Raw genomic sequence first — 25,946 nt, 5'->3', positions numbered from 1 at the left:
GAGGGGGCGGGTCCGGAAGGGGCGGGGCTCCTGGCTGGCGGGGGGCGGGGCTGCGGCGCCCCGGGCGCGGCGGACGGACGCAGAGGAGACGTCGGACGCCGCCGGGCGCGACCGTGCGGGTTGAGGGGCGGTGAGCGCGGAAACACTGGTGCGGGTGGCGGTGGCCGCGGGGGCAGAGACGCCGGGGCCAGCCTGCCCGCGCCTGCGGCCTGCGGGGCGGGCGCCGCTCACCCGGTGAGCCCACCCAGCCCCCTTCCCCGAGACGGTGCCCGGCGTGGCGCGGGACGCGTGCGGGGCCCCGACATCGGTGTCTCACGGCAGCCAGACGGGGCCCCGTGGCCTTCCTAGTGCGAGGCAGGTGCGGGCCCGACAGCGGCTGCCCCCGGACACTGCCCAAGGAAGCGGCGGCAGTTCCGCGGGCCCGCCACGGTGGGAAGGTGCGCGGGGCCTCCGGGCGCTCGCCTGACCTCCTGTTCCGGGACCCCCGGGCCCGGACCACACGATGTGTGGCCGCACGTCCTGCCACTTGCCCCGGGAGGCCCTCACGAGAGCCTGTGCCTACCGAGACCGGCGGGGCCAGCAGCGCTTCCCGCAGTGGAGGGACCCGGAGAAGTACTGCCCGTCCTACAACCAGAGCCCTCGGTCCTGCAGCCCAGTGCTGCTCTCCCGACTGCACTTGGAGAAGGTAACCCAGGACCACCCCGACTTTTGGCCTGCGAAGCCCCCTGCATCATGACTTAGGGCCGATTGGCCTCTGGTCTCAGTTGTGACGCTCCTCCTCCAACTCCTCTGTGTCTTGGTGCCGGCTCTGCCTCCCGGTGACATCCAAAGCAGCCTTAACCCACGAGCTGGCTCCAGTTGAAAACCACGCTGCATGACCCATAACGTTCACTTTTTTTTTTTTCCATGGGGCTTGGACTCGGCCTGGGCACTGGCCCTGAGCTCTTCAGCTCAAGGCTTGTGCTCTACCACTTGAGCCACAGGGCCACTTTCCCAATAATCGTTTTTTAAAAGCGTGGTTTTTCTTTCCTGGATTTTATCTGTATGTGTGTGAAAAAGGAGCCCAGGATGTCATGATGAATGTTAAGTAATGAATGCTAAGTAACACTACTAGTGAGCTACACACTTTAGCCCACTTTTGCTGGATTTTGATCATATTTGGTTCATTATGCTGAGATTTTTTTTTTTTTGCTAGTCCTGGGACTTGAACTCAGTACTGTCACTGAGCTTCTTTGACTCAAAGGTAGTACCCTACTACTTGAGTCACAGTACCACTTCTGGCTCTGAGATCATGTTATAAACTTGATTATACCGTGGGTTCGATTCCCCAGTACCACATATACAGAAAATGACCAGAAGTGGCACTGTGGCTCAAGTGGCAGAGTGCTAGCCTTGAGCAAAAAGAAGCCAGGGACTGCTCAGGCCCTGAGTCCAAGCTCCAGGGCGGGCCGAAAAAAACAAAGTTGATTATACCTCTGATATATACTCTTCAAATCTCTTGACAGTCAAAAGTACTCATCTGCATTACAAGGATCACATTTTTATCATTTTGAAGTCAACAGTTATGGGGCTGGGAATATGGCCTATTGGTAAAGTGCTCGCCTTGAAGTAAACAGTTATATAACGTTTTTCTGGTAATGGAACTCATGGCTCTGCAAATGATAAGCACACACTTTGTCACTGAGCTACACTAACCCCAGTTTTGATCTTTTCGGTTGAGTGAAGCCATTTACATGAAATGGTTTATTCGTGAGTCATTTTTAGAAGATACACACCTTACTTCCCTATCGAAACTTGTTTTGTGTGTGCTGGTACTGGATATTGAAATCAGAGCCTGGGTGCCGTCCCTGAGCATTTTCACTCAAGACTAGCACTCCACCACTTTGAACCATAGCACCACTTCTGGTTTTTGGGTAGTTAATTGAGATAAAGTGTCTCCTGGACTTTCCTGCCCAGGCTGCCTTTGTTTGGTTTTGTTTTTGTTGCCAGTCCTGGGCCTTGAACTCAGGGCCTGAGCACTGTCCCTGGCTTCTTTTTGCTCAAGGCTAGCACTCTGCCACATGAGCCACAGCGCCACTTCAGGCTTTTTTCTGTGTATGTGGTGCTGGGGAATGGAACCCAGGGCTTCATGCATGCTAGGCAAGCACTCTACCACTAGGCCACATTCCCAGCCCAAATTATTATGTTACCATGAATAACAGTTGGTATGAATATTTGAAAATAGCACAGCGCCACTTCTGGCCATTTTCTGTATATGTGGTGCTGGGGAAATCGAACCCAGGGCCTCATGTTTATGAGGCAGGCACTCTTGCCACTAGGCCACATCCCCAGCCCTCCCCAGGCTGCCTTTGAACCTCAACTATCAGATGTCAGTTTCCTGACCAGCACATAGCTATTTAGACATTTTTAAGGAGCAGGAAATCAAGGAAAGGAAAAGAGAAATCAAGGAGTAGAGAATATATTTGAAAGAAAGACATAAAAGAGCTGGGAATATGGCCTTGTGGCAAGAGTGCTTGCCTCATATACATGAAGCCCTGGGTTCGATTCCCCAGCACCACATATATAGAAAATGGCCAGAAGTGGTGCTGTGGCTCAAGTGGCAGAGTGCTAGCCTTGAGCCAGAAAAAGCCAGGGACAGTGCTCAGGCCCTGAGTCCAAGGCCCTGGACTGTCCAAAAAAAGAAAGACATAAAATAAGAAGGAAGAAAATGATTAAGTATATTAGTCTTATACTTTTTTAGCCCTCATTCTTTCCTTAATATCTCTAGAGAATTATAGAATGAGTGTTAATTAGAAAAAAGACTTAACAGATAAAAAGACAGAAATAGAGAAAGACTGTGACTTTCTGTAGTACCCAACAAGTGATTGACAGTTGAAACTGAGGTCCAGCAGTCCTTATTCCATATATAGATGTTGGAACCATGAGTAGAGAGAGTTGGTCTCCTAAACAGCGCTAGACTGTGTCACTGGTAAGGATTTGCTGAAGTTGTGTTTGAGGGTAGGTCTTTAATAAGTTTTGTTACCATTGCTTGGGTTTATCAGGTGGCTAATTGCTCATGCATTAATCCTAACTACACAGGAAGTTGAGATCACGAGAATCCCAGTTCAAAGCTAGCCTGGGCAGGAAAATCTGAGAGACTTTATCTCCCAATTAACCAGGTAAAAGCCAAACTACAGATGCAACTTAAGTGGTAGAATACCAGCTGTGAGCAAGAAAGCTGAGAGCCCAAGACCCTGAGTTTAAGCCCCAGTATTGACAAGAAGAAAAGAGAATTGCATGGTTTCTTAACTTGGTATTTCATTTTCTCAAACCTGTAAATTATAAAAATTCGACGCATACCAGCAGTTCATCCAAATCCCAACGGCCATAGATTGCAAATTTGCATTGAAAACCACTGATTTGTAAATTACTTCCTTTTTCATTTCTCTACCTTAAGGTCGGTGGCAAAGATGACTAATGCTAAGTAATTTCCTCAGTATTTTGGCTTTTCAGCTATATTGTATCCCTGGCGCTCACTTTGGGTTTGGTCCAGTGAACACATGAGTTAAAAGTGACCAATAGCATGGAGGCCGGTGGCTTATGCCTATAATCTTAACTGCACAGGAGGCTAAGATCTAAGGGTCCTTGTTTGAAGCCAGCCCTGGCAGGAAAGTCCGTAAGTCTCTGATCTCCAGTTAACCATGAAAAGGCCAGAAGTGGTAGTGGCTCAATTGGTAGAGTGCTAACCTTGAGCACAAAGAGGTTTACTCATTGACAGTACCCGGTGACAGTACTCAGGCCCTGAGTTCAAGCCCCAGGAGCCGGAAAGAAAAAAAAAGTCTCTTGGATTTGTCTGTCTGAACTATCTTTGAACCAGAATTTTCAGATCTCAGCCTCCTGAGTAGCTAGGATTATAGCCATTGGTGCTAGGCTGTGGTTTGGTTTTTAACATAGGGTCTTACTGTAAGCCCAGGCTTTTGAATTTGTAATATTTCTGCCTTAGATACTGGGATTACAGGCCTGAGCCCCATCTGGGGTTTGAAATCAGGACCTGAGCACTGTCCCTGGCTTCTTTTTGCTCAAGTCTAGCATTCTACCACTTGAGCCACAGCGCCACTTCTGGATTTTTCTATATATGTAGTGCTGAGGAATTGAACCCAGGGCTAAATGTATTCAAGGCAAGCACTCTACCATTAGGCCCCAGCCCTGACCCTTTCCCTTTTAATCATCTTTTAGTCTTTGTATTTCAGCAATAATGATGATGTAGTACACATGCGCAATTTGCTTTTTTAAAATTGCAAATGGGGGCTGGGGGCTGGGGGCTGGGAGTATGGCCTAGTGGCAAGAGTGCTTGCGTCATATACATGAAGCCTTGCGTTAGATTCCCCAGTACCGCATATATAGAAAATGGCCAGAAGTGGTGCTGTGGCTCAAGTGGCAGAGTGCTAGCCTTGGGGGGGGGGGGGGAGGGAAAGAAGCCAAGGCCCAGGACTGGCAAAAAATAAATAAATAAAATTGCGAATAGTCTTCTTGATAGATATGAATGCCTTTTCTGTGGCAGGACTCAGACTCATCAGAGCGAGTCATTGTGCCCATGCGCTGGGGATTGGTTCCCTCCTGGTTCAGAGACAGTGATCCTTCCAAGCTGCAGTTCAACACCACCAACTGTCGTAGTGACACCATGATGGAGAAATGGTCCTTCAAGGTGGGTGGAGGCGTATTCTTTACACACACACACACACAGACACACACACACACACACACATGCGCGCGCGTGCGCATGCGAGTAATTTGCATGCCTGAAAAATAAAAGGACATTCCAAGGAATACTCCCAGTTGTTAATATTGAATACTGTGCTGTTTAGTAACAGACCAATAGGCCAAAACTTGATTTCAAACAGTTGTTTTCCATATTCCATAGATTGTGCTCAACTGGTCAGTTTTTTTGTAATTGTTTTTTTTTTTGGCCAGTTCTGTGTTTTAAACTTAGAGCCTAGGCATTGTCGCTGAGCCTCTCTGCTCAAGGCTAGTGCTCTACCACTTGATCTACAATGCCACTTCCGGCTTTTTCTGTTTATGTGATACCAACAATTGAATCTAGGGCTTCATGCATGCTAGGCAAGCACTCTACCAGTAACCCACATCCTCAGCCCTCCAGTAAATATTTCTTGTTTTGTTTTTTTTTGCCAGTCCTGGGGCTTGGACTCAGGGCCTGAGCACTGTCCCTGGCTTCTTCTTGCTCAAGGCTAGCACTCTGCCACTTGAGCCACAGCGCCACTTCTGGCCATTTTCTGTATATGTGGTGCTGGGGATTCGAACCCAGGGCCTCATGTATACGAGGCAAGCATTCTTGCCACTAGGCCATATCCCCAGCCCCACCAGTAAATATTTCTATTTACATATTTACTTACATTGGTGGTACTGGGGTTTGAACTTGGAGACTTACCTTGCTAGGCAGGCATTTTTCCCACTGAGCCATATTACCACTGGTTATGTTGAGGATATTCTCACTGCCTGCCCAAGCACATGCTGGGCACAGCCTGTATATGTATGTTAGGCTTCCCCTCACAGCCAGAGACATGAATGTGTTCCACCACACCTAGCTCTCGGTTGTGAAGGGGTCTCACAACTTTTTTTGCCTTGTCTGGCTTTGAACTGAGATCTTTCCAATCTCAGCTTCTCAAGTAGCTAGGATTATAGGCCTGAGCCACCAGGAGAGTAAGATCTGAGCACTGTAGTTCAAAGCCATCCTGGGCAGAAAAGTCTGTTTATCTTTAATAAACTACTCAGAAAAAAGCCAGAAGTGGTACTGTGGCTCAAGTGGTAGAGTGCTAGACTTGAGCAAAAGACGCTCAGGAACAGTGCTCAGGCCCTGAGTTTAAGTCCCAGGACCAGCAAAAATAACAAACACCTACATCCCCAGCCCTGAAACTGAGATTCTTTGGGGGATTTTTTTTGTTTGTTTGTTTTAAATGTGATATACAGAAAGATTACCATTTCAAACCTGAGATTTTTTTTTTAACTCCAGTCCATACAGAGGGATCCATTGAAACACAGTTATGTCACCTTGTACATACAGTGGGACCCCATGAACCATGGTTGTGTCACCTTGTGCATTTTCTCTCAGGTGCCTCTGGGAAAGGGAAGACGCTGTGTTGTTTTGGCAGATGGATTCTATGAGTGGCAGCGGTGTCAGGGAACCAGCCAGAGGCAGCCATACTTCATCTATTTTCCCCAAGTCAAGACAGAAAAGGTATCAGCAGCTGCACCAAGAGTACATAAAACAAGCCATGATCATGTACAACATAATGGTTTTAGTCAGGGATAGAGTGCATATATACAGTGGCTGTACCCATGCCTGGCTGTGTAGTAGGCTGTACTGTGTGGGTTTGTGTGAATACATCCTGTGGTGTTTATTCAACAATGAAATTGCCTAGTGATGCATTGCTCAGAACTATCACATAATTAAGTGATGAGTGACTATAAAGAAGGGCACTTTTTTCTTCTTTTGTTTTTGTTTTTTTGCCAGTCCTGGGGCTTGGACTCAGGGCCTGAGCACTGTCCCTGGCTTCTTTTTGCTCAAGGCTAGCACTCTGCCACTTGAGCCACAGCACCACTTCTGGCTTTTTCTATATATGTGGTGCTGGGGAATTGAACCCAGGGCTTCATGTATACAAGACAAGCACTCTTGCCACTAGGCCATATTCCCAGCCCACTTTTTTCTTCTTATAGACATTTCTTCAATAATAAAGCCACGTGTAATCTGATAATCTGAGAAATCAGAAGACTGAGGCAGGAGAATCTTGCTTTTGAGGCCAGCCTGAGCTACATAGTAAGGCCTGTCTGCAAACAAAACAATAACAACAACAACAAAAAAAAACCAGGATGCCAGTGGCTCATGCCTATAATCCTAGTTAGCTAGGAGGCTAAGATCTTTCCCTGGCAACTGAAGACAAGTCCTCAGGAGAGAAGTCATGAGGGAAGGCCTCCTGCGGAAGAGCTCCCCCTCTGTAGGCAGCAACAGCAAGGAAGGCTGGTCTGCTCCTGTGTTCTCATGTTGATGAGGTCTGCAGAGACCCTGTGTGCTGGCACAAACTCCCTTGATTTCTGCAGTGCCCAGAGGTTGTAGACTCTCAGACTGCCCATGATCTGCTTTTAACATTTTGATAATTATATCTGAGTTCTTTACTGTTTGTATGAAGCCTTTTCTTCCTTCTCGTTGCCATCAATATGCTAGTATTTGTGTTCTATCTGAGAGGTTATCTGTTTTTCTTCAGGCTCATTGATTACCCAGCAATCTCCGGTCACTGATAACCTTAGGAAAATGTATGGTTTTCTAAATTGCCTAGCTTTTTTTCTTACTGTTGGAGTACAAGTAATGCATTTCTTAGACTTGAGTATTACAGGTTTTAAATGGAAGCTTGAACAGTGTGTGGTAGTCGGCATGATGAAAAAGGAGGGTGGGAAGAGCTTCGTAGAGAAGATTGCTTCAGCAAAACACAGAGGTATAGGTTGTATGAGATCTTCATTTTACAAATGGGTTTGAGCTCAAGTTACCTGTATAGAAGGCCTGAAAATTCCAAATGAAGAAAGTAGGAACTATAAATCTTAACTTCACTATTATTTGCCACCAAGCCTCTTTCTGTTGATGACAGTGGATCTAGTGATAAAGAATGGGCTGAAGCTGGGTGCTGGTGGTTCACACCCATAAGCCTACCTACTCAAGGAGGCTGAAATCCCAAGGAGCAGTTCAAAGCCAGCCCTAGTAGGAAGGTCTGTAAGACTCTATTGTCCAATTAACCACCAGGAAACCAGAAGTGGAGCTGTGGCTCCAGTGCTACAGCACTAGCCTTGAGCAGAAGAGCTAAGGGACAGTGTCCAGGCCCTGAGTTCAAGCCCCATAACTGACCCCCCCACACACAAAAAAAGTATGGGCTGAATTATTTCTAAAATGACCACGTTTTGTGGTCTGAATTAGCTCCTTATGGGTGGGCTGTCAAGTGTATCTGATGTTCTCATCTGTTTCAGTCAAGCAGCAGTGGTGCGGTAGGCAGCAGCCCAGAGGACTGGGAGAAGGCCTGGGACAGCTGGAGGCTGCTGACGATGGCGGGGATCTTTGACTGCTGGGAACCCCCAGAGGGCGGAGACCTCCTCTACTCCTACACCATCATCACAGTGGACTCCTGCAGGGCTCTGAGTGACATCCACCATAGGTAAGACACTTCCTCTGCTTTTACTCTTTGTACTCAAGGCCAGCGCTCTACCACTTGAGCCACAGTTCCACTTCCATTTTTCTGGTGGTTAAATGGAGCTAAGAGTCTCAGACTTTCCTGCCCAGGCTGGCTTTAAACTGTGATCCTCAGATCTCGGCCTCTTGAGTAGCCAGGATTACAGGCATGAGCCATTGGTGCCCTGCTTACAGCATAAAAATTTGGGGGGGGGGCACCATGCTACATGTCTGTGTTTGCATCCTATGTCCTGTCTCCTGGCTCGTCTCTGGTCACCATGGTGTCCCAAGTCAGCTCCCATTGGAGCTGAATTGGTTTGTTGGTATTGTCTTTTTTTATCTTTCCTCTCTGGTCTATTTCTTTTCTTTTTTTTCTTGCCAGTCCTGGGCCTTGGACTCAGGGCCTGAGCACCGTCCCTGGCTTCTTCTTGCTCAAGGCTAGCACTCTGCCACTTGAGCCACAGCGCCCCTTCTGGCCGTTTTCTGTATATGTGGTGCTGGGGAATTGAACCTAGAGCTTCATGTATAGGAGGCAAGCACTCTTACCACTAGGCCATATTCCCAGCCTTGGCCTGTTTCTTGACAGTGTTAAAGGTATTTATAGGCTGCAGGTCTTTGTAACAACTGGCTACATGCAAACTACTAAAGCTCTAATAAAGACTCCAAGATTCGATCCTTCAAAAAAATTTTTTTTGAACATTTGCTCTGATGAGCAGTTTCCTTCACTTAACTTGGTATCACTGCTGGAATCCTTTTGCACCATTTTCATCTGTACTTGTGTCTTTTCTTCACTGAAGAAAGCTCTGGAAAATATAATTATGTTTGAAAACCACCATTATTATCACTAAAAGAAGCTAAGTTTGTGGTATTTAATGTCATTAAAAGTTCCAACTTCTGGGGCTGGGAATATGGCCTAGTGGCAAGAGTGCTTGACTTGTATATATGAAGCCCTGGATTTGATTCCTTAGCACTACAAATATAGAAAAAGCCGAAAGTGGAGCTATGGCTCCAGTGATAGAGTGCTAACCTTGAGCCAGAAAAAAAGAAGCCAGGGACAGTGCTCAGGCCCTGAGTTCAAGCTCCAGGACTGGCAAAAAGTTCCAACTTTTTTTTTGAGACAGGTTTTATAGGCTGGACGATTTCAAGTTCGAGGCCAGCCTAGGCTACATAGCTAGACCCTGTTTCGGAGAGACTAGATACCTACATGCCTGAAGTATGAAACATTATAATTTGTCTCTCCACGGGTTGACTCTCGGGTGACAAGACAGTGTGAGGCTTCCCTTCAGATGACTGAGCCATCAGTGAACTCAGTCCATCCTCTGTCTCCCTGCCCTCACTAATGTTACTCTTGACCTCCTGGCTAGGATGCCTGCCATATTAGACGGAGAGGAAGCAGTCTCCAAATGGCTCAACTTTGGTGAGGTCTCATCTCAGGAAGCTCTGAAGTTAATACACCCCACAGAGAATATCACTTTCCATCCAGTGTCTCCAGTGGTGAACAACTCTGGAAACAATACTCCTGAATGTCTGGTTCCTGTCAACTTGATGGTTAAAAAGGTAGGGGGCATGGTTAGTCCTTTTTGAGCTATATTGTTTTAAGTTTAGACTTTCAGGACACAGCCTTTTACAGTCAGCACTTTAAACTACCCAGAGCTCTGATACTCCTTGGATAAGACAAGATGGAGCAACTGTGACTCTCCCAAACTGTTAATATGAAGGATGCCTTTGCTCCACTGCAGTGGCAGAGTGCTTATCTAGTATGATCAGGGTCCTGGGTTCCATCCTCAGCATCACAAATACAGAAAAGGTAGCCGGGCACTGGTGGCTCACGCCTGTAACTCCAGCCACCCAGGAAGCTGAGATTGGAGGATCACCATCTGTTTTTTGTTTTTTGGTACTGGTCCTGGAGCTTGACCTCAGGTCCTGGGCACTGTCCTTAAGCTGCTTTTGCTCTAGGCTAGCACTCTACCACTTGAGCCACAGGGCCACTTCTGGCTTTTTCTATATATGTGGTGCTGAGGAATCGAACCCAGGGCTTCATGTATGTGAGGCAAGCACTCTACCACTGGGCCATATTCCCAGCCCCTCACCCCCCCCCCCCCAATCCAGAATCTTCAGATCTCAGCCTTCTGAGGGGCTGGGATTATAGGGGTGAGCCTCTGGGTTTTCTAACATGCCCCACTGAATTATTTCATTTCCCTGAGGCTGCTTCATTGTTGCAGCCTTTGTTTAAACCTCTAATAGCTACTATTCCATTCTTAGAGCACACTGAGTGGCACCTCCTTTCCCAATCTGGGCCAGTTCCTAAGGCCCTTATGCTCTTTGAGGTAGTCCTCCCCAAAAGCTCAAGGTCGGTGCCTTAAACTGCCTTCTCTATCTCCTAGGAGCCCAAAGCAAGTGGTAGTAGCCAAAAGATGATGCAGTGGCTGGCCACAAAGTCACCCATAAAGGAAATCCCCAAAGCCCTCCCAAAGAAAGAGTTGGATGTGCCTCAGTGGTCCAGCCAGTTCCTGCAGAAGAGCCCACTGCCAGCCAAGAGAGGTAGTGCAGGACTCCTGGAGCGATGGCTGAAGAAGGAGGAGAAGGAGGAAGAGCCAGCTGCCAAACGTCCTCACAGCCAGTGACAGAATTTCCACAGACCCTGGCCATGGCCTGTTATATCTCCAAAGATACTGCTGAGACCAGGTTCTCGTGCTGCAGTGGAGTGGAGTGTATTTGCTTGGGAAGAGGCGGCACAGCCTTAGCTGGCCGTGGTGGACCCAGGAAGAAAGTGGCTGTCCATGGCAGCCTGGGAGGAGGAGAGGTTTGGCTCCCACCACCCTCACCACAGGAAGGTTGGGCGAAGCTTCCTCAGGACTCCTGCCGTCTTTTAAACCTAAGTTCTTAGGATACATTTTGTTTTGAGTAAAGTACATTTGATAAATGTTGGCCTACACTTTAGATGTTGGTTTTTCTAGCATCTGCACTAAGGAAAGAGTGGTACGGAGGGGATGGCCGGACTTTGTGAGGAATAGTCTACAAAGGGGCTTGGTGGGAGGGTCCTTATTTCATCTCTTCACTCTCAGTACGTAGAGGTTGTCTTAAATCATTTTATTTAGAACCAGCCTGAGCCTGGGCACCAGTGACTCCTGCCTATAATCTAAGCTACTCAAAAACTTAGATACGAAGATTGTGATTCAAAGCCAGCCCAGCAGAGAAATCCACGAGACTCTCATCTCCACCTAGCCAGAAAAAAAGCTTGGACTTGAGGAATGCTCCATGCCTTGGGGAGCCTGATGCCACCTACCATACTCCCCTTTGCTGACTTTATCCTTGACCCTGAGGGAGGTCCTCCCCAACAGTTATGGAACCCTGTTCCCTAAATAGCTCAAACAGAGACACTCCAGAGCTGGGCCTACTGCCATATTAATTACACCTTTCCCAATGGCTCCTCCCAAGTCCCGTTGTTAAGGGACCAATGCTCAAACTGACAGGGAAAATCATAGATGTCACTGTCCCTCATGCATCCTCATCATTTGTGACAAATCTTAGAATGACAAAACACCACCAAGGCCTGAGACCTGGTCCTAATCGATCAGCACTTCCCAGGAAACTACATGGTTCCCAGGAAACATAGCATCATCCCTAGGTCCAAAAATATATCTCATCACAAACATTTTGGGGATGTGGCCTACTGGTAGAGTGCTTGCCTAGCTTGCCTGAAGCCCTGGGTTCAATTCCTCAGTACCACATATATAGAAAAAGCCGGAAGTGACACTGTGGCTCAAGTGGTAGAGGGCTAGCCTTAAGCAAAAAGAAACCAGGGACAGTGCTCAGGCCCTGAGTTCAAGTCTCAGGACTGGCAAAAAAAAATAAACCACAAAAAACCTAGGTAAGGCTTTTGTGTTTCTCAAAGGGCTTTCTCTTTATTGGACGCTCATAGACAAAACAGGCCTGGAGGGTTCAGGGCACTGGGTGGTGGCTCTGCTCACTTTAAGCCTACCTTTTTCTTTGGAATGACAACAGACTATGGGTTCTGACAGTCAAGCACTCTAGACTCCAGGAGGGAATGAGGAGGGAACCAGTAACACTTACTGCTTTCAGGTTGTACTGCCATCAAGCAGCTACTGTTGGGGTCATGAATGCTACACTTATGTCAATATAAAAAAGTCTGGGGGCTGGGAATGTGGCCTACTGGTAGAGTGCTTGCCTAGCTTGTATGAAGCCCTCGGTTTGATTCTCAGCACCACATATACAGAAAAAGCTGGAAGTGGTGCTGTGGCTCAAGTGGTAGAGTGCTGGGCCTCGAGCACGAAGAAGCCAGGGACAGTGCTCAGGCCCTGAGTGCAAGCAAAAATAAAACTAAAACAAGTCTGACCAGCTGTCAGGTGGCTCATGCCTGTGTTACTCGGGAGGCTGAGATCTGAGGATCACTATTCAAAGCCAGCCAGGGCAGGAAAGTCCTTGAGACTCTTATCTCCAATTAACCAGCAAAAAGGCAGAATTGGAGCTGTGCCCCATGGTAGAGCACTAGCCTTAAGCAAAAACGCCCAGGAACAGCAACTAGCCTAGATCCTGAGTTCAAGCCCTGTGACCGGCGCCAAGAAACAAAACAAAATTGTGGTTGTTAGTCTGTTCTCTATCACAAGGGTATTGGAGCCTTGGAAGCTGGAATCAGCTTTCAGCAGCCGGACCCCTGGAGAGGCCTTTCCCCCATCCCTAGGGGAGCAGGAGGGTTGGCTCAGCCTAGGTGGGCCTAAGCCCCGCCCCGCCCCGCCCGCACTCTAGCTGGGGGGGCTTCGGTCCAGGCCCTATGCAAATCAGGGATCCGGGTTTCCGCCAATCAGAGGGCGCTGTCCAAGCAGGGCTGCGAAGGCGTGGCTGAGGGTCGAGGCCCAGCGGACCTAACGGGTCCCCGCGATTCCCGCGGGCCTGGTGCGCCGGCCCGGGCCTTCTCCTCCCTCCCCGGACCCCCTTCCGTCTCCCCGGCCCCTCCCCGCCTCCTCGGCCCCTCCCCGCCTCCGGGCCCCTTTCCGTCCCCCGGGCCCCTCTCCCTCCCCCTCCCGGGCCGCAGCCCGGCCCTCTCCGCCCCTGCTCCCGCGCTGTTTTAAGAAGCTTGTTGAAATGGAGATGACTAGAGCGTTCACTGGAGTAGTCCTTTTCATTTCTGCGTCGGTTGATGAACGACATTCTTTGTTTCCCATCATCTCCCACCCCTTCTCGCCGTGGAGTCGTGGGCAGGCATCACCGGGCCTGAGCCCCTCCCACCTCGGGCGGCCGCCGCCGCTGGAGCCCCAGCTCCACGTTGGGCTTTTTGCTGCTTAACTGGAGTGGGAGTCGTGGGGACTTTCCTGCCCGGCTCCCAACTCCATCCTCAGATCTCAGCCTCCGGAGAAGGCAGGAGACAGGGGCCCAGGGCAGTGGGGAGTCTTAACAGGAAAAGAAGCGCTCCGAGGTGTGAGTAATCTTCATTTAAGGTACACTTGAGCCATGCCTCCACTTCCGACTGTTGGCTGCTGATTGGAGATAAGAATCTGAGGGGCTGGGACTTTTCTGCCTGGCTGGCCTGGAACCAAGGTCCTCAGATCTCAGCCTATTGAGCAGCCAGGATTACAGGCGTGAGCCACCGGCACCGGAGAAGTTATTGTACCTTTATATAGACATGATGTTAAAAGCACATTCTTATATAAGAAAATACTGCTTTATGAGTTTCAGGTTTCATAAATGCATTCCTCTGAAACTTTTCTGAGTCATCAGCTTTACTGCCAAATTATTTTCAAATCTTCACTTATTTTAGAAGTACCTGAATTTTGTTTTCCTTTTTTTTCGGGGGGGGGGGGTGTGCTTCCTGGGGCTCAAACTCAGAGCCTGGGTACTGTCCCTGAGCTTTCTTGCTCAAGGTCAGGGCTCTACCACTTGAGCCACAACTACTTCCAGCTTATCTCCTCTCTCTCTCTCTCTCTCTCTCTCTCTCTCTCTCTCTCTCTCTCTCTCTCTCTCTCTCTCTCTCTCTCTCTCTCTCATCTCTGTACTTTATTGGAGGTAAGAGTCTCACAGACTTTCCTACTTGGTCTGGCTTTGAACCACGATCCTCAGATTTCAGCCTCCTGAGACTGAGACTCTAAGATTACAAGCATGAGCCATGCAAGACTCTGTGTGTCTGTCTGTCTGTGTATGTGTGATGATACTGGGGCTTGAATTTAGCACAAGGCTTTTTCCACACAGGCTGACATTCTACCACTTGAGCTATGCCTCTAGTTCTGGCTTTTTACTGGTTATTTCAAGATAAGAGTCTCAGGATTTAGCCAAGACTGATGGCTCTGGAGGTTGAGATCTAAGGAAATGCAGTTTGAAATGAGCCCCAGCAAGAAAGTCCATGAGACTTTTTTTATTTGGGGGGCGGGGGGGGGGGAAAGGGGTAGTGAGGCTTGAACTCAGGACCTGGTCGCGGTCCCTTAGCCATTCTGCTCAAGGCTAGTGCTCTGCCACTTGATCCACACTGCCATCTCTGGATCTGCGGTTTTTGAGTGGTTACCTGGAGATGAGTTTTACAAACTTTCCTGCCCAGGCTAGCTTTGAACTGAGCCACTAGTGCCTGGATTCCATGAAACTTTTATTCCTTTTTTTTTTTTTTTTGGCCAGTTCTGGGCCTTGAACTCAGGGCCTGAGCACTGTCCCTGGCTTCTTTCTGCTCAAGGCTAGCACTCTGCCACTTGAGTCACAGCGCCTCTGGCTGTTTTCTATATATGTGGTGCTGGGGAATTGAACCCAGGGCTTCATGTATATGAGGCAAGCATTTTTGCCACTAGGCCATATTCCCAGCCCCAAAACTTTTATTCCTAATTATCCACCAAAAAGCTGGAAGTAGAACTGTGATCCAGGTGGTAGAGCCCTAGCCTTGAGGGGATAAAGCTAAGGATGTGCTACCAGGCTGTCCAAGTCCCTGTACCCGCACAAAAATAAAACAGGAGAGTACCATTGTGAGAGCCCCAAAAGCGGAACTGTGAGACCCAAAAGGGACTAGGAGTTTGGAAGGCATCCCAACATACTCTCAGAACGCTGAGAGTTCCCTGAAAAGGTCAATCAGTCCTGATGTGACAGGAATTCAGATTTCCATCCTGGGTGTAGGCTAATTCCACCCCAAACTTTGTGGGATCTCAGGGACAGACAGAAGCCCATGCAAATTGTAAGTCATTTACTGTTTACCCCTGTTTCCTAAGTAATCACTTGAATAAGATTGTATCACATGATAGGTGCTGTGGATTCAAGAATACTGTGACCTAATTTTCTGTACATCTGCCCCTGTGCCCTACTCAATAAACACCTTTTATAAATGACCTTGGGCACCTGAAGCTAGAAGAAGGCTACAAGGCCCCAGGTGCCCCAAACCTCAGTTCCACGGCCTGGTCTCCATTACTGCCTTGTCTCCCATCACAGAGGGTTTCAACATAGCATGATTTGTCTGCCTGGACTAACTTTGAACCTGGTTCTTACATCTCAGCATCCTGAGAATGAGTATTGTTTTTTTGTGAACTCCATTGAAATGATTTTCAGGGGCAATCTCTACTCCTTGTCATTTTGCATGAAAACTGGGAAACTGAGGGAGTCCCTCAGGGCCTTGGAGGTGCTCTGGACTGGAAGACCCTTCTGGACGCTGTTGGCTGCGTTGTCCTGTGTGTGTGAGTCCTCTTCTATCCCCAGCCTGGAACAGTCTAGAGGATCCAGACCAGAGTGAATGACTGGGGGGCGGGGGGGGTCCTTCCATATGGGACCTCACTGTATTTTATCAATCCTTCCTCAAGACTTACTTCCATCTTGTATGTGGCCTGTGGCCCCAGCAGTGTTTGTGGGAGAGTTGGGTGCATCGCTACTTCAGAGCTGGTGGTGCTGCCAACACAGCTAGAGTCACATCCCCCAGTGTCTAACACCAGGCAAGGTGACGAGGCCTCAGCCTGGAAGGCCCTATGCTCAACTCCAAGCCTGGCTGGCAGGCTGGACAGTTACAAGCAGGCTGGGCCAAAGATGCTGGTTGGTAGGGATCCAGACCTAAGGTCCTGAGGCTGCAGGGTCAGTAGGGTTATCTTTTTTTTTTTCTTTTTTTGGCCAGTCCTGGGGCTTGGACTCAGGGCCTGAGCACTGTCCCTGGCTTCTTTTTGCTCAAGGCTAGCACTCTGCCACTTGAGCCACAGCGCCACTTCTGGCCATTTTCTGTATATGTGGTGCTGGGGAATTGAACCCAGGGCCTCATGTACACAAGGCAAGCACTCTTGCCACTAGGCCATATCCCCAGCCCCAGTTAGGGTTATCTTGGGGCCAGGATGGAGATAAACATGGGTATCTCAAAGCCTGCCTGAGATCTTGAGGTGGCTTATAAAGAAGCCAGTCTAATAGCAGGTGGGTAAATCTTTCTGCTGGGCACTGTTGGCTCATCCCTATAATCCTAGCTACTCAGGAGGTGGAGATTTGAGGATTGTGGCTTGAAACCAGCTGGGGTAGGAAAGTCCATGAGACTCATCTCCAATTAACCATCAGAAACTGGAAGTGGAGCTGTGGCTCAAAATGGTAGAGCCACTAGCCTTGAGCAAAGAGCTCAGGACAGCGTCCAGGCTGAGTTCAAGCCCCACAACTCTCACATACACACATACACACACACACACACACACACACGAGTGCGTGCACACATCTTGCCTCTACTTGAGGAAACTGAAGCTTGGGAAGAACAGACCAAACCACCTGGTAGAGCCAGGCACAGCACCTGCCCCTTGCCTAGTGAGTTGGATGGTGCCAAACTCCCTTCCTCATCAGTGCGGGCAGGGGGTGGCAGTGAGGCCATGGCTGTTTCATAACCCCACTGCCTCCCAGCCACACTGAGCGACCTCTGCAGGAGGCTCTCCTTCTTGGCCCCCAGCTGCCTGCAGTGTTCACTGGAATCAAGGCCCCCTCCCTGGGCCAAGCCCCAGACACACAAGAAAGAAGGAAAGGGATCTGAGACTCATGATTGGGGAACACAGGCTGTGGAGTCAGGTACAGCCTGAGTCCTGGTCTGGCCACGGACTGTGGCCTCCCAGAGACAAAGCATCTGCATCCACAATCAGCTCTGCACACATTCCCCCTGGGTTGCTGCGAGGTTCCGACAGGCCGTGTGGCCCTTTGAGCACCGGCCCCCAGTGGGCACCAGGGTCCCCATGGCTTAGTCTTGGGAACCCCTCCAGGATGTGGAGCTACTGGGCAAGGCGTAAGTATTCGTGGTTAGTCCAGGCAAGGGCCCAGTGGACTTGGGCAGGTAACGTGGAGGAGCTGGGGTCGCAGAACAGGGCTGGGTGGCCCCAGAGCCAGCACGGACACGGAGGTTGTCTTCAGTCTCGGTGCCTCAGGGGCCTGTGCCCCAGGCTGAGCCCCACCCTTCACGGGGGCCGCTCCCGGGGTGCCCTGGCAGCTCCAGGGTGGCTCAGGGGCCGGCCTCTCCTCCAGCCACCCGCCTAGCCGCTGCTGTCACTCGGGTTTTCCTCAATCCGTGAACAACATGGTGTCCAGACCCAGGCCTCCCGCCCTAGTTTTCCCCAGGCAGGACCGGTTGCCACCGTGCATCTCAGCCGTGGCCATCCTCTCCTGGCGACCCCTCGGGTGTCCCTCACCCACCCACACGGCCCCCCCAGGGGCATCTGCCATTCTTCCTGGAGCTAGACTACCCCAACTCCCAGGGACCCCTCCTCTCTCTGCCCCCACGCCCCCCCGCCAGATCTTTCCGCAACCCGCTCGGCCGCCCCCCGCAGAAAACGACCAGAGGCTCGAGGTTGAACGCTTTATTGCGCCGGGGGGCCGCGGCGCGGAGGGGCCGCGCGCCCGGGGGCCGGGGGAGGACGGGCCGCCGAGGCCGGGCGGGCGCGGCCTGCCCATTGGCGCCGCCGGGCTGGTAACCATGGCGACGGCTTTTGCCAAGGGCGAGAGCCAATAGGAGCGTCGCCAGGGCCGTTTCAAAAACCTAGAGCAAACAACAGAAGGCGGCACGGCGGGGGGAGGGGAGGCGGGGGGCGGGGGGCACGAGGGAGGGGGCGCGGGGGGGGGGGCCCGGGCCCGACGGAACCGCACAAAACCGAGCACCCCGGGGTGGAGACGCCGAGGCCGGGGCGCGCTCACTTGCGGCCCTTGGGCACCTTGGGGACGCTGGGCTTGGCCGCCTTCTTCACCTTCTTGGCGCCGGCGGCCGCCGCCTTCGGGGCCCCGGCGCCTTTGCCCTGCGGGGGCGCGCGGCGGTCCGGCCGGGCCCCGGCGGGCCGGGTGTCCGCGCGCGCGCCGGCCGCCGCCCGCCCGGCCTGGGGCGCGGCCCGCCCGGCCTGGGGCGCGGCGGGCGGCGGGCTGGCGGCCCCGCGGCCCGCGCCGGCCTCCAGCTTCTTGCGGTTGAGCTTGAAGGAGCCGTTGGCGCCGGTGCCCTTGACCTGCAGCAGCGTGTCGTTCTGCACCAGCGCGCGGATCGAGTACTTGAGGTAGGTGCGCCCGTTCTGCTGGTCGAACCACGGCACCTTCTTGGCCTCCGCGTAGACCCGGGCCAGCGAGGAGCCGCCGCGCTCGCCCAGCCGGCGGATCGTCTCCACCACCAGCTGGCTGTACTTGCCGGGCTGGTTCTTCTTGCGGCTCTTCCTCTTGCGGGCCGGGGCCGCCGGGCCGCCCCGGGCCGCCTTGCGGGCCCCCTCGGCGCCGGTGGGCGGCAGGGCCTCCTCCAGCTCCACCGACATGGTGGCCAGCGGGTTGGCGGCGGGCGGCGCGCGGACGCCTGGGGGCCGCGCCGGGAAGAGGAAGGCGAGGGGCCGGGGCGGCGCCGCGGGGCTGGGGGCGCGCGGCGGCTCCGGGCGGGAGCGGCCGCGGCCGGGCCTGGGCCCGGGCGGCAGGGCTGGGGCGGGCGGGGGGCGGCGCGGGGAGGGGTCCCGCCGGGGACCGGGGGCCGGGGCGAGGCCGAGCGAGCTGCTGCGGAGACGGGGCGCGCGCCGCGTTCTGGCGAGGACGGCGCCCCGCCCCGCTTTTATTTCCTCTCGGCGGACCGCGTTGAGAGCACCAACAGCCGGGGCTCGGCCCGCGCCGCCGAGCGCTTCCCGGGGCCCCTTCCGGGGCCGCCCGCTCCCCCCCTCCCCAGCCCGCGCCCGCTCGGCGCCGCGCGCCCCCGGCCCCGCCCGACCTCGGGGCGCGGCGGCGCGGGGCCCGGCGGGCGGGCGGGCGGGCGGGCGCGGCGGGGCGCGGGCCGGGCCGGCCGACCTCGGGCCGGGGGCCGCCCGGAGTGGGGGCGAGGTGCTCCGGCCCCTCCGGGGTCCCAGCCACGTGGGCGGCGGCCGCCCGCGCGCCCCGGGCCCCCAGGCCCTTCCGAGCCCGGGGCCCCCGCCTCCGGACCGGTCCGCGAGCCCCGCTCCCGGGGCCCCCGCTCACGCGGCGCGGGGCCGGGCGCGGCCGCGGCCTCCCCCGTGCAAACGCGCAGCGCCTGGCTTGGCGTGGCGAGCCCGCGCCCGGGGCCGGGCGGTCCTCCCCCCCCCCCCCCCCCGGCACCAGGCCGGGGCCCGGGCCGCTCCGAGGCCCCCGCCTGCGGGCTCCACTATCGGGGTCAGCACCGGCGCCCACGGCTCTCCCAAGAAACTTTTCCTCAGGGGGGCCGAGACCCGGCGCGAGGAGTGCAGACACCCCAAGAGCCCTAGAGGAGGGGTGCAGAGCGGAGTCTCCTGAGGCCAGGATGGGGCTCCCGGTGAGGGAGCCGTGTGCGGGCAGCCGGGGCCACGGAGGTCCCGCGGCGCCTCCGCCTCGGCAGCGCCCACCCCCAGCCCCGCAGCTCCTCCCGCCTGCAGACCCGAGCAGTTCCCGGAGAACACTGAGCTCTCTGGGGGAAAGGGCACGGGGCCAGGCAAGCCCTTTGCAGGTGAGTTGGGCATGCGCCGTGGGGGGCAGTGGGTCCCCACAACGACCTGAAGAGAGAAGAGATTGCAGCCCAAGGCATCACAGACCAATGCATTTGAACAGAAGAAACTACTGGAAGCAGGCGCGGGGGAGGGGGCGGCGAAGTGACGGCGGCACCAGAAATAAACCGGGGAGCCGTTTCTTCTTGCGGAGGTGGCTGGGGGGCTCCAGGCTGAGCCTCTTATCACTTGAGCCGTGGCTGTCCCCGTGGCTGTTTTGGTTTCTTTCTTGCTGGGGCTGGCTGTGAACCGAGGTCCTTGCCTCTCAGCCTCCTGAATAAATGGGATGAGCCACCAGCTCCTGGTTCCCAAGACCCCTTCAAAGCCCCTCTGGAGTAAGAGATGACAGCGGTTCCTGCTTGTGTACCAGGCTCCAGCATTGCCCTAAGCGCTGTCCCTGCATAAGCAACTCCCAATTTAAACCGACCGTTAGCAATTAACACAGCCCTCCCTGACCCCTCGCACTGCCCCATAAAAACCCTGGAACCCCTGCTGCCCAGGGGCCCAGAATTTTGTGAGTGTGAACCTGACTGGGTCCATCAGTGTAAAATAAAGCTGAGTTCCATTTCTCCAAGAGTCGCTTGTTTCTTCCATATCTCAACCTTTTTGTTGTTGTTGTTCTGTTGGATGGGGCTTGAGCTCTGGGCCTGGGTGTTGTCCGCCAGGTTTGCAGCTCAAAGCTAGCCCTTGAGCTACAGTGCCACTTTGGTTTTCTGGTGGCTAATTGGAGATAAGAGTCTCACAGACTTTCGTGGGCTGGCTTTGAACGGTGAACCTCAGATCTCAGCCTTCCGGGGGGTTAGGATTACAGGCCCGAGCCACCAGCACCCAGCACATTTTGACCACTTACCCAGAGACATGGAAGCCATCAGAACTTCCTGAGGGAGGTTTTGAAAAGTTCCATGCTGCTGCATCCCTGTGGCCCACCCCAGAATCCCAGCTACTCAAGAGCGGAGATCTGAGGATGTTAGTCAGAAGCCAGCCCCTGGAAGGAAAGTCAGTTTATCTGTTGTTCACGTGGAGCTGTTGTTCAAGTGGTAGAGTGCTAGCCTTGAGCAGAAAAGTTCAGGGACAGTGCCAAGGCCCTGAGTTGAAGCCCCAGCCAGGATTGGCGCGAGCGCACGCGCGCACGCACACACACACACACACACACACACCCATGGAACCATGCCTGCAAGGTGGCCCTGAAAGAGAAAGTGCCTTTCAGAGTTGTCTGCTCAGCTTGAGCAGACAATTCTGAAAATGCATGGAGGGTGTAGAGCCCAAGAGAGGCAGTGATGTCGACTCGGGGCACAGTGCCCACCTCGGCCTGGCTCTCTTCTGGTGCTCCCTCGTCCGTGCATGAGTAGGGTCCAGGGTCCAGGAAGGCTCTAGAGAGGCTTTTGGAGCTGGAAGGGACTTGGGGGTCTTATCTCATTGAACAGATAGGCAAAGAGGCCTGGGAGGCGGTGGGGCCAGAGGCTCTGCTAAACCAGACACTTGGGTTGGGGAATCCTGCCAGCCTTCAGAGACAACTCACAAACGCATACTCCTGGGGTGCCTCTCTCCCATGATCCCACAAAGGAAGCCGTAGGTGGGGGTTCCCAAGTAGCCAATTAAAAAAAAAAAAAAGCCAAGTAGGAAAAATGGAACATTGGGAAGTAAGCAGCCCTCCAGTGGGCTGGGGAGCCTGTCCCCTTGGCTGCACAGTCCAGGGGGGCTGGCTGTGTTGTTGGTGTCTGCCTGCTGTTCCTAGGTGAGTCCTGGGGCTTTGGACTGCACTGTGCATCTCTGTGCCAATCTGCAGCACCTCCAGCAGCACCCGTCGCTTTCCCCGTGGACTCCCTGCCTTCGCCAGCTGCAGTCCCAGCCAGCAGGGCAGTTTTCATCCTTTTCCCCCCAACTCTTACCCAGCCTGCTGGTTTGGTTGGTTCCCCCCTTTACCTACCCACCCTGACCACCACCTTCTCCCCCTCCCTGCTCTCCAATTTCTCTGTGCAGACGCTCTCAGGACTCTAGTGGCTACTCATCAGGCTTAGGGTGCCCTTGGCCCTGCCAAGGCTTGGTTCTCAGCTCTAACCAGACTCAGCCAGTCACACTAGCTAGCATCAGGGCCTTGCACCTCAGTCTCGGGCTAAGGTGCCTCCCGGCTTTATTTCCTGCACAGCACCTATCTGCATCCCACACTACTTAGGGACTGTGAGCTCTTACTTTCCTTGAGATGGTCTTGCTATTTTGCCCAAACAAACTGTTGTCATTCAATTCAAGGCTGGTGCTCTTCAAACAACTCTCTGAAGAGTGCAGGGCACCCAGGTGGATAGAATGCCAGGCTGAACCCCCGGTGAGACCCATGGGCCCTCCCCAGGGCTGGAGCAAGGGGTCTGGAGTTTAAGTGGCCTTCTGCCTTTGCATCTGAGCAGAGGAGAGTCTGCCACAGAATCCAGGATCCACAGGGAATGAAGACTCAGATTGGCTGGCGGAGCCCGCATACACCGTAGAACCAGGCTCTAGTGCTGGGATTCCAAACCCTTGGGTCTGGAGTGCTGTGGGCCTCAATGTTGGTGAAGGGGCCTTACCAGAAACGGCAGCGCTTGGGGACTGGGCTGGAGCCTGGAGGCACAGTGCCCGGTGGCTGGGGTGGGGGCGGGGGTGGAAGGCTGAGAGGGAGGGCGAAGGACACAAATTTGAGATTAAAATGTGGGTAGGGGGGTCACTAAGGTTTTCAGCATTTTAGGGGAGACAAAGGAAAATCAGACAGGGAGAGGGGAGGCTGCCTTTAATATGCAAACGAGGGCATTGTCTGAGGCTGGGGGCTCTGAGTTCTCAGAGGCTGAGCTGGTAAACCTCTGTCTGTGGGGGTCCCTGGCTAGGTGCAGGGAGGGGCTCTGGCGTTTCCTGGGCTGTCCCCAGCCCCCTGGGGAAAACTTGATAGAGGCGACCCCCAGGATTGGGTTTGCAGCACCTCTCCAGCACAGGGCTGTGGTCCCAGAGGGCCTTCCTTGACTTGGGATCTGGGTCTGTCACCCTGATCTTGCCCAAGCTGCTGGGGAGGGGGGCTCACCCCTCGCCTCACTGTGGGCATGTCCCCCCCATCTTCCCTGATGGCATAAGGCACGATGAACACGATGGGCCCTCCCTGGCTGATCAGGGCAGCCCACCACCTTGCCTCGGAGAGCACCAAGCTACTCCAAGGGGAAAAGCACTTGGGGCAGCAGCTGGGGCTCATGCCCACCCCTCGCCCACCCCAGTGGCGAGCTCTTCCCGCAGGTGCCTCCTGTGCAGAGGAAGGGCTTCTGTGGGTGGCCCTCCCTCTCTCCTGCCCACGGAGGACTCAGGATTTTTCTCTTCACCTTGGTGTTGGGTGCCCCTTACAACTCTGCGGCTTGAAAGAAGGGGCCGGGTTGCTGGGCCCCTTCCAGGCAGACTTCCTTGTGTTCCTCCTTCCTGGCACCAGTCCACTTCTGCAGCACTGCAGAAGCAGCTTCCACCACCCCACCCCACCCCCGCGCCATTTTCCTGCTCCAGCTCTGCAGCCAGTGGGACCTGGAGTGGTGGTCTGGGAGGGCCCCCCTCAGCGAGGGGAAACCCAAGTCCTAAAGCCCGGCCAATCCTAGCCTGGGTAGGAACAGCAGCAGTGAGGGGAAGGGGCTGCTGCAGGGCAGCAGAGCTGACAGCCCAGCCTGCCCCTCTTTCTGCCCAGGTCTAGTGGAGGTTTCCTGTTGGTTTGGGGACAAGTCTCCCAAGCCTCAGTTGCCCTGGCCTGAGCCCCAGCACAGCCCTCCACCTGCCTCCCAGCCTGCCCCTCCTGCTATGGGAGGGGCTTGCCCCAGGCACTGGGTCAAACCAGGGAGACTTTTCCAGGGCCCATCTTTTGGTTTTGGCCAGTCCTAGGCCTTGAACTCTGGACCTGAGCACTGTCCTTGAGCTTCTTTTCCTCAAGGCTAGCACTCTGCCACTTGAGCCACAGTGCCCCTTCTGGCTTTTTCTGTGTATGTGGTATTGAGGAACTGAACCCAGGGCTTCATACATACGAGGCAAGCACTCTACCACCAAGCCACATTCCTATCCCAAGGTCTCACTTTTTATTTACTGTTAATATCTGTTCCCCTGCCCTGAGATTTTTTTTTCTTTTTACCAGTCCTGGGCTTGAACTCAGGGCCTGAGCACTGTCCCTGGCTTCTTTTTGCTCAAGGCTAGCACTCTGCCACTTGAGCCACAGCGCCACTTCTGGCTGTTTTCTATCTATGTGGTGCTGAGGAATTGAACCCAGGGTTTCATGCATACGAGGCAAGCACTCTACCACTAGGCCATATTCCCAGCCCCTAGATTTTTTTTTTTTTTTGGTCTGTCCTGGGGCTTGAACTCAGGGCCTGGGCGCTGTCTGAGCTCTTTTGCTCAAGGCTAGTGGTCTACCACTTTGAGCCACAATGCCACTTCCAGTTTTCTGGTGGTTATTTGGAGATAGGAATCTCATGGACTTTCTTGCTGGGCTGGCCTTGAAGTGCAACCCTCAGATCTCAGCCTCCTGAGTAGCCTGCATGAGCCACCAGCACCCAGCCTTCTTAATTTCTTGAAAATTTACATTAAAGAGGATGTACAGAGGAATTACAATTTCCTGAGTCAGGTAGTGAGTACATTTCCTTTCATACAGTGTCTTCCTTTTCCTCACTTCCAGTTGCCCTGAGATCTTGTCTACCTTTTGAAACATCAAGTGATGAAATTGTCCTAGCTTACCTATCTTGGGTTTATATTTACAAGAGGGGACAGTAAAACCCTTGACAACCCAGCTCCAGATGGCTGTAGCCTTCTGATGTGCTCCTTTACTGGGCTTGGGCCAGGGTGCTCGTGAGAGGTGGCCCTTGGGAGGTGGTCCAGCGGAGGTGCTCTTAGAGCCTGTTTTGTCCTCTTCCCAAACAGGAGGTGGGGCCTGGGTATATCCCAAATCTAACTCGGAGTTAGGCGCTTTTGCCTTGCCAGTCTCCTGTTGCTGTCCAGTTGGCAGGCAATCCCTGCCTGAGTGGGTCACAGGATGCAGGGAGCGAGAAGCCCACCATGGGATCAGGCCATCCACTTCTGAGAGACAACAGGGAGGACCAAGTGCTGCTCCCATGGCCAAGGTACATTCTGGTCCTAACCCTTGTCTCTGTGGAAGACTGGGAAGCCCTTTTTGTTGTTGGTAGTAGTGAGGCTTAGACTTAGGGCCTGGGCCCAGTTCTTGAGCTCTTTTGCCCAGGGCTAGCACTGTATCACTTTAAGCCACAGTGTCCATTCGGTTTAATGGTGGTTAATTGGAGATAAGTCTCAGAGACTTTGCTACCTGGGCTGGATTTGAACTGCGACCCTCAGATCTCAGCCTTTTGAGTAGCTAAGAGTATAGGCGTGAGCCACTGGCACCTGACCTCTTTTTTTTTTTTTTTTAATAGCAGTAAGGATTTTTAGTGTGTGAAAACAAGATCATAACAAAGGCAAGAAGCTTTTCTAATTTACACTGAAGGAGGCTGCACTACAGGAGGCCAGCTCCCAATGTAAACAACACTTTTTTTTTTTTTTTTTTTTTTTGGCCAGTCCTGGGCCTTGGACTCAGGGCCTGAGTACTGTCCCTGGCTTCTTCCCGCTCAAGGCTAGCACTCTGCCACTTGAGCCACAGCGCCGCTTCTGGCCGTTTTCTGTATATGTGGTGCTGGGGAATCGAACCTAGGGCCTCGTGTATCCGAGGCAGGCACTCTTGCCACTAGGCTATATCCCCAGCCCTAAACAACACTTTTTAAAACAAAAACCAGTCAAGCAGCCCAGTGATCCAAACAAAAGAACATACGCACAATATGAATAAAGGTGAGAGGCTCATTTTG

At 53.2% G+C, this 25,946-nt stretch overlaps 2 protein-coding genes across 2 annotated transcripts; one reads left to right on the top strand and one right to left on the bottom strand.

Moving 5' to 3' along the window:
- The first annotated feature begins 117 nt into the window (after window positions 1–117).
- Window positions 118–11,141, top strand: Hmces (5-hydroxymethylcytosine binding, ES cell specific). Its single transcript, XM_048356370.1, has 6 exons — window positions 118–685; window positions 4,541–4,684; window positions 6,107–6,232; window positions 8,008–8,192; window positions 9,571–9,763; window positions 10,591–11,141. Exons 1-6 carry the CDS (start codon window positions 503–505, stop codon window positions 10,828–10,830), a joined length of 1,071 nt encoding a protein of 356 aa, XP_048212327.1. The 5' UTR covers window positions 118–502; the 3' UTR covers window positions 10,831–11,141.
- A 6,832-nt stretch (window positions 11,142–17,973) lies between these two features.
- Window positions 17,974–19,264, bottom strand: LOC125358879 (histone H1.10). Its single transcript, XM_048356374.1, has one exon. It carries the CDS (start codon window positions 18,916–18,918, stop codon window positions 18,319–18,321), a length of 600 nt encoding a protein of 199 aa, XP_048212331.1. The 5' UTR covers window positions 18,919–19,264; the 3' UTR covers window positions 17,974–18,318.
- Between the last annotated feature and the right edge of the window lie 6,682 nt (window positions 19,265–25,946).

Source organism: Perognathus longimembris, chromosome 10 (assembly GCF_023159225.1).
Source record: "Perognathus longimembris pacificus isolate PPM17 chromosome 10, ASM2315922v1, whole genome shotgun sequence".
Taxonomy (NCBI): domain Eukaryota; kingdom Metazoa; phylum Chordata; class Mammalia; order Rodentia; family Heteromyidae; genus Perognathus; species Perognathus longimembris.
The sequence above is the reverse complement of the archived record's forward strand: the minus strand, read 5'-3'. Positions and strand labels throughout refer to the sequence as shown.